This window comes from Wyeomyia smithii, chromosome 2 (assembly GCF_029784165.1).
Source record: "Wyeomyia smithii strain HCP4-BCI-WySm-NY-G18 chromosome 2, ASM2978416v1, whole genome shotgun sequence".
Classification (NCBI taxonomy): Eukaryota; Metazoa; Arthropoda; class Insecta; order Diptera; family Culicidae; genus Wyeomyia; species Wyeomyia smithii.
Genome location: NC_073695.1, coordinates 239185475 through 239193777, shown reverse-complemented (window position 1 = coordinate 239193777; position 8303 = coordinate 239185475). Strand labels below are relative to the sequence as shown.

At 34.3% G+C, this 8303-nt stretch overlaps 1 protein-coding gene across 1 annotated transcript; it reads right to left on the bottom strand.

The window, feature by feature from the left end:
- Nucleotides 1–5190: 5190 nt before the first annotated feature.
- On the bottom strand, nt 5191–7316 carry LOC129720492 (uncharacterized; the record flags this gene model as incomplete). Its single annotated transcript, XM_055671973.1, is given in 4 exon segments — nt 5191–5250; nt 5949–5953; nt 6034–6156; nt 7160–7316. Coding segments are annotated over 4 exon segments (345 nt in total), but the record flags the coding sequence as incomplete, so codon positions are not given.
- Nucleotides 7317–8303: the final 987 nt, after the last annotated feature.

Here is an 8303-nt window from a genome sequence, read left to right as displayed (position 1 = left end):
CTGTAGTTTAGAACGACCCCCTCCATTGCCTAATAATACTGTTACACAGAAAATATATCTATTTCAAGCTGCTGAGCAAGCAGTTCCACCATAACGAACCCTAATAATAATGCTCGATTACGATCATGGCCGGGAAGTGTCCTCCGTTGGGACTCCTGCCAGCGATGCCATGTGTCGTTCACACATCTTCGGTCGAGTGTGCTGCTATCAAACTGCGCATTTCAGCGCTCCTTTGAAAACCCAATTTATGGGCGATGCTGATTAAATCAAGACAGTAATGGAGCACGGAACCACTTTGTGGAATTTAACGCTCTAATGCATACAAATTGCACTCGAGAATTGTGCGCATAACTGGCTGACCCCCGACCCCTTCTCATTATCAATTGACTGTGGATGTCTGTGGAGACCAAAACCTACCACGGACCGGGGGGTTCCTCTAGACGGATGCCAAGTGCTGCTGCTGCTGCTATACCAGATGACTCAATACCTATCAGCTCGGCAGTTGGCAATTGAAAATGAGACAATTGAACGTTTTCGCAGCCGCGCTGTCCCAGCAGGGAATTGTGAATGGAAATTCGCTTGATCTGCGGTTTTCCAATGAAGTCAAAGGAATGGAAAACGCCGCCCGAGCCCGGCGTAAATAAATACACATCAGTGGCAGGCAGTGCAACGCTAGTATCACATGATGGGACAACTTTTGTTCGAAACCTCGCAGGGAATACGGAGAAGTATCCTCTCAATCAGCCGACTTAGTCGGTATGTGGTAAACACGCTCGGAACCGGGTCGGATTATGTCGAACTTGGATTGTGCTGCTGTACACGATTTAAATCTGGTCAAAAGGAAACTCACGAACAAGCTTCGGTGTGGACACTGTAGTAATCCCTGAGCATAATTTAACCTACTGTGTGACATCACTGTGGTGGAGGTACCGAAGGGGGGAGGCGGTGCGGTTTTGTCCTGCCGGGGGACATGCAACAGTGAGCACTGCTGATAACGAGTCCCGCCAGAGAATAAATTAAATTTCCTAAACAATAAATTGCGAAATTTTCAATTAGAATTGCCTGCCAAACCAGATGTTGCATTATATTTATCTAAACAATTTTTGTTTTTGGTCCGTCGAGTAGAACCCGGCCCGGAAAAACCGCACACCGGTCGAGTCGAAACATCGTTGTTTGTCGTCGTCGGCGTCGGTGGCGGCCACTTCTCCGGTGCCATCTGCCTGCGGCTGTCCGACTCGGGGTTCGCTATATTCTATATATTCTCAAGCTACTAGAGTGAACATTTTCGCACCGAACCAACCAAAACCGACCGATGGAAAACAGAATGAGCTATCGTTGTTCGATGCTCGACGCGACAATTCATTTCCCCCTTTCTAGGACAGCAGACACCATGTGGCTTCACGGCGCAACGGACACATTTCTGGTTAGGCTAGTTTTCACAGAAAACCCCTTTTTGCAAATGGGGATCGATTGCGACAGCATCGAGAAGATTGACTCTCTTTCTCCTTCCAGCGGCCGGGGTGGTCAGTCAAGCTTGTGTTGTGACGGAATTCCACCGGAACGGGATGCAAAACCCCTCGGAAACCGAGACCAACGGAGCCGAAATAGTTCAGTGACTGGGCAGCTGAATGGGGAACAAGAAAAGTTTGAGTTGTTTTCGAGTTGGCACAATAGGGCTGGAATGCGGATTTGATTGCGGGTAACTTCTGTGGGAAAGTTGGCAGGGTGACTTCTCTCGTGAGATATAAATTTGAAAACGTTAGGCAAATTTAGTATCTTTTGAGGGTAATGTGGTTTTTCTAGGAAGCCTCTAATGTTGGGCTCTTGTCTTTTTTAAAGAGTGTTACAAGTAAAATAAAATTGCATCGTCGTCATTGAGGTTCAATATGCAATAGAATTTTTTCCTTTTTAAAAAGTATATTTAAGCTTTTGAATTTCGAGCACTCGTTGATTAGCTTTCTTTAGTGTCAATGTCTTTTGTCTGTGAAGAGCCAGCGGAAGAATCAGCGTTCAGTGTAGTGTAAATAGCACTAGTGTAAATAGTAGACTTTTCGAAGTGCATTTTTTATAACAATAATGAGTCACATGCACGACCCAGTCATTCGAATTAGTTTTGATGCTAAAACAAGGCACAGTGGTGAAAAAAGGCAAAAGTGGAACCTAATTCTATAGCGCTTTTCACATTCATCCTAACTTAATGGTGTTTTCGTAACAATGAATAAATGATCCGCATTATCTCAAATTATCAAAAGTTATAAAAAGTTTACTATATTAAATTTAAAATAAACTAACATTTTTGGATTAAGAGAGAGAAGAATAGTTTATTTGGCAAAGTGGTAAAAGACCAAACTGAACAAACAAAATATCTATCTTCATTCAATTAAAAAGTGTATTACATGGAAGTTAGTCAAAATTCAGTATTTCGTACTTAACTTTTGTTAGTTGCATTAAACATGAAAACGTTGTTCGGTGAAATTGAAGGGATACATTTTTACAAATTTATAGCAAATTTTAGTTTGATTTATATTTTGCCAATAACTTCAAGAACGTAAAGGGGAAAAGGAAGCAAGTGCCAAGTGGAACCATGATGTCAATGCTTTTACTTAAAGTTTAGCTCAACACAGCAAACTGCTGTGTTTTATTTATTACAATCCAGAAACTTTTTTGTGTTAAGGGGTTATATACCTTTTTGGTCGAGAAAAATAAGGGAAGTTTGAATTTATTTTTAAGTGCATAGCACCATTTTCATTGCATCAAAGTGATATTTTTCTGAAAGTACAATTTATCAATAACAAGAAAATACGTTTGATTTTGAGATATATCAAGTATTACTGGAGTAATGGCCGTTTCCCCGAAACGCCATTTTTTTGCAGAGGCTTGCGGTGATCCTGATGAAGACTCAGCGGATCAACCGAAATCAAAAAACTCATATTATTTCATTAGTTTAGAATTGTGCCGGGTCCTTGAACGATCGCTTTTATGAGTATTTTGTTTTCAGTGCAAACGGGAACGATTTTCCCAAAAAATGCACGTTTTGAGCGCAAAAAATTGCATTACATTTTTTTTTGCGGCAAAATGTAACTGTATTTTTCAAAAAGCGATTGTTCAAGGATCGGCGAATTTTATAACGAAAATTTAAAAAAAAAGATGAAGGAAATCGGTTCAGTAGTTTTCCCGCAATCATGATCACGGCAAAGTCATTTTCCGGAAAAAAACTATTCCGAGATTATCGCGTGTAAAGTTTCAAGTTTAGCTTATGCGGCCGTGGCGAGGCGTGTTGCAAATCGCTCTATCTTTCTTCCTATTGCTCAGATCTTTATGAAAATTTGTGGAAATGTTCTCAAGATGTTGTGTTTGAAGATAATGTAATAAAAAATTTTCCGGTTTTTTGAAAACTAAAAAGGTATATAACCCCTTAAGAGATATTCGGCGAAGTTTTAGAACATGTAAAAACATATAATCAGTTTAACGAATAGATGTAATATCGTTGTCCTTAAAATAATAAATAAAGGCAAATAAAGATTACTGAGCACCCTAAAACTGCTACTGTGTGAGTTTCTGAGCAGTTTCATGGATTTAAGGATTTTTATCGCAGGATATTTTTGATATGTAAGCATTTTTCGTATTTCAGAACTCAGTTTTTGATCTTTTTTTGCTTTTTCTTGTCTGCTTCATCGTCTTCCTGATCCCAATTTGCGATCGTTACCATTTCAGGCTGTTTTAGCCTTAGAAAGCAATTATTCGCGATTCTGAGCTTTACCATCATTCAGAACTTTTTATGGGATTAAATGCAATAACACTTTTTCTAACTTTTGGAAGTGTTTTTTTTATTTCATAAAGCTCAAACTCTTTTCTTTCCTTTCCTTTTCTCGTGTTGCTTCTCTGTTATCTTTTTCCTGTTTTCTTTTTACTTTTATCTTGTTTCTTTTCTGTTCTCTTCTATTCTACCTTCTCTTTTTTCTTCTCTTTTCTCTTTTTTTCTTTTTCTTATTTTCTCTTCTCTTTACTTTTCTCTTTTCTCTTCGTTTTTCTCATCTTTCTCATCTTTTCATTTTTTCTATTTTCTCTTCGTTTACCTCTTCTCTTCTTATTTTCTTCTATTTTCCTTTCCCCTTTCTTTTATCTTCTCTTTTCTCCTTTGTTTTCTCTTCTATTTTCTCTTCTTTTTTCTCTTCTTTTTTGCCTTTTTTTCTTTTCTTTTTTCTCTGTTTTTTTCTCTGTTTTTTTCTCTTCTTTTTTTTCTTTTTTTCATTTCTCTTCTCTTTTTTCTTCTCTTTTCGTTTCTTTTATCTTTTCTTCTCTAATCTTTACCTCTCTTTTAACTCTTTGCTTATCTTTTCTGTGTTCTTTTATTTCCTTCTTTCATGTCTTCCCTTTTCTCAGTTCTTTTTCTGTTTTCTTATCTCTTTTATCTTCTTTCTTTTTTTTCTCTTATTATCGTTTTTACTTTTCTCCATTCATTTTTTTCAGTTCTCTTTTCTTTTCTTTTTTCTTCTTCTTTTTTCTCGTTTTTTTATTTTATAAAGCTCAATTTAGCAAAATTTGTTTGCCGCTTTCGTATTTCAAAGAAGATGAAACTTTTATTTTCTTTGTATTTTAGAGCTCAATTTTAGATCGTTTTCTTTTTTGGGCTTCTGTGGCTTTTTTTCTGTTGAATTTTTTGGTCTTTAGAGGAGTTTGTCGTTTTTTTGATCTTTATTTGGAATTTTTTTATTATATTTATTTTTCACCCTGCTTTATTTAGAACTTTTTTCGTAATTTTCAATTTGCATTTTTTCAATTTTTTCCTGATTTCTTGATGCGTTTTTTGACATTGACATGTTTTCAATGTGAATTTAAGAAAAAACCGCTTCTTATTCGCAGTTTGGATATTCATTTTTTAATTTTTTTTTTCTGATATTTGCAAACATTTCTTCACTCTATTTGGGTTGATTTTTATTGCAGCACTTTTCTACCTATAGATTCGTGTTTCCCACATTCTTGAGCTTATTTAGAAATCATTTTAGGGCTCAATTATGGCATCATATTTTGTTATGAATATTTCCGACCTTGTTATGAATTTCATTATTTTTTAAGCTTTATTGAAGCCTCCCAATCAGAGCTTAATGTCTCTCTTTATCTTTCCTCTTCTCTTCTCTTTTCTCTTCTCTTTCCTCTTCTCTTTCCTCTTCTCTTCTCTTTACTCTTCTCTTTTCTTTTTCTTTTCTCTTTTCTCTTTTCGTTTTTCTCTTCTCTTTTCTCTTCTCTTTCTCTTCTCTCACGTCTTTTCTCTTTTCTTTTTTCTTTTCTTTAAATTTCTCTTCCTTTTTTCTTTTTTTTTGTTTTCTCTCTTCTTTTCTCTGTTGTTTTCTTTATCTCTTCTCTATTCTCTTCTTTTTTCTCTTTTCTTTTCAATGATCTTAATCTTCTCTTTCCTTTTTTCTTTTCTCTTCTTTTCTACTCTTTCTCTTCTTTTTTTTTCTCTTTTTTCTCTATCATTTTCTCGTTTCTCTCATCTTTTCTGTTCTCTTCTCTTTTCTCTTCTCTTCTCTTTTCTCTTCTCTTTTCTCTTCTCTTTTCTCTTCTCTTTTCTCTTCTCTTCTCTTCTCTTTTCTCTTCTCTTTTCTCTTCTCTTTTCTTTGATCTAATAATATATCTTCTCTTTCCTTCTCTTTTTTCTCCAATTTTCTCTTAATTTTTTTCTTTTTTCATTCTCTTTTTTTCTCTTTTCTCTTCTTTTTTTCTGTTCTGTTTTTTCTTCTCTTTCCTCTTCTTCTCTCATTTTTCTAATCTTTTCCTTTCTCTTTTATTTTCTCTAGTAGCTTCTCTTTTATTTTCTCTAATCTTATCTCTTCGCTTTCGACTTTTCTTTTCTCTTCTTGTTCCTTTCTCTTCTTGTTCTTTTCTCTTTTTTTTTGTTTACTCTTCTCTTTACTCTTATCTCTTTTTCCTGTTTTCTTCTATTTAACCCTCTCTTGTATTCTTTTCCTCGTGTCGTTTCTCTTCTATTTTCTCTTCTCTTTCCTCTTCTCTTCTCGTTTTTCTTCTCTTTACTCTTCTTTTCATTCTTCTCTATTTTGTTTTTCTTTTCTTTAATCTCATCTCTTCTCTCCTTCTTTCTTCTTTTCTTTTCTTCCCTTATCTCGTTCTCTTCTTTTCTTATTTTTCCTTTTTTCACTTTTCTTTACTCTTATCTCTTTTCTGTTTTGTTTTCATTTATTTAAGCTTTTTTCCCCTTTCTCTTTTTTTTATTTTCTCTAAACTTTTCTCTTCTCTTTTCTCTTTCCTTTTATTTTCTCATCTCTTTTTTCTTCTCTTTTCTCTTCTTTTTTTTTCTTTTCTATTTTCTCTTCTCTTTCGTCAGTCTAATTTTTTTCTCTTTTCTTTCTTTTCTCTGGTCTCATCTTTTCTCTGGTCTCATTTTTTCTCTTTTCTTCCCTTATCTATTCTCGTGTTACTTCTTTATTCTTTTTTTCTTGTTTTCTTTTTACTCTTATCTCGTTTTTTTTCTGTTCTCTTCTATTCTACCTTCTCTTTTTTCTTCTCTTTCTTCTTTTTTTTATTTTCTCTTCTCTTTTCTTTTCTCTTCTCTCTTCGTGTTTCTCATCTTTCTCATCTTTCTCATTTTTTCTTTTTTAATTCTTTTCTTTTCTTTTCTTTTCTTTTCTTTTCTTTTCTTTTCTTTTCTTTTCTTTTCTTTTCTTTTCTTTTATTTTCTTTTCTTTTCTTTTCTTTTCTTTTCTTTTCTTTTCTTTTCTTTTCTTTTCTTTTCTTTTCTTTTCTTTTCTTTTCTTTTCTTTTCTTTTCTTTTCTTTTCTTTTCTTTTCTTTTCTTTTCTTTTCTTTTCTTTTCTTTTCTTTTCTTTTCTTTTCTTTTCTTTTCTTTTCTTTTCTTTTCTTTTCTTTTCTTTCCTTCTTTTTTTTTCTTTTCTTTTCTTTTCTTTTCTTTTCTTTTCGTTTCTTTTCTTTTCTTTTCTTTTCTTTTCATTTCTTTTCTTTTTTTTCTTTACTTTTCTTATCTTTTCTTTTCTTTTCTTTCCTTTTCTCTTCTGTTTTCTCTTCTTTTACCTCTTTACTTCTCATTTCTCTCCTATTTTCCTTTCCCTTTCTTTTCTCTTCTTTTTTCTCTTCTTTTTCCTCTTCTCTTTTCTCTTGTCTTTTCTCTTCTTTATTCTATTATTTTTCTATTCTTTTTTCCTCTCTCTATTGTATTCTCTTTTCTACTCTCTTCTTCTTCCTCTCTCTCTTTTCTCTTCTCTTCTTCTTTTCTTCTCTCTCTGCCGTCTTCTCTTCTCTTTTCTCTTCTCCTTTTACCTCTTTTTCTCTTCTATTTTTCATTCTAGTTTATCTGTTTTCTCTCTTTCTCGTTTTTTTACTGGAACTTTTTTTATGAATGCAATAATTTCTCAACCCCTCGATTACCTTCTTACCCAAGAGCCGAGGTAGCTAGGTACTGTTCAGTTAATTTGAAACAGACTTCGCAGCGAACAGTTAAAATGTACAGAATAATTGTGGGGTTAGTGCTTCGATCCTATTAATACTAATAGTGCCTCTCAAGTCCAAATTCGAACATTCCAGACTAGGTTAGATGGGAGGCCGATGAATAGACTTCTTTAAACCAGGAAGCGAGGTTCGACGATATTTTGAAATTCAATGTGGCTACTCAAGTTTACAAGATATCTGTGAAAATCGATCATCTCAAAACGGAATAACGATCAGACTCCAAACATCGATGTCTGACACAATTTTTTAATCCAAGATTTCTGTTTTCGAAAAGCTTGATGAAATTTAGGAAAATGTCCTCAATATTGGCATAGCTGAAGCTCACATGACGCCAAGCAACAGCAAAATGATGTGTAACGCCATTTTTGAAATAAATTCGTGACTTCTGGTGTCTGCGAAGTTGTTGAAAGTAAAATAAAACTAACAGGTTCAGATGCTTCCCAAAATTGATAAGTATAGAACTGGTACTACGCTCAGGAAGCAAAATCGGTGTCCGACTCCATTTTGAAATCTAGAATTCTGGGAATGCTGCTGAAAATATTTATATACTCCCCCATAATAAAAACAGTCCACATAAGCACTGATGATGGTTGTATGTAGCAACCGAAATACGTATCTGCGGACGGGATTCGATTGAAGGGTATTCGTTTTTTTGCAGTAGAATTAAATGGTAACATAACCTATTCTCAATATTCAATATTCCCCCATAATATTATTTCTCGAACCTGATGATGCCTTAAAACCGCAAATTTTTTATTTGAATAAATAATTGGTGTAGTAGAGTGTTGTATTCAAAAGGGGTAGAAGCGGTAATAGAATTAA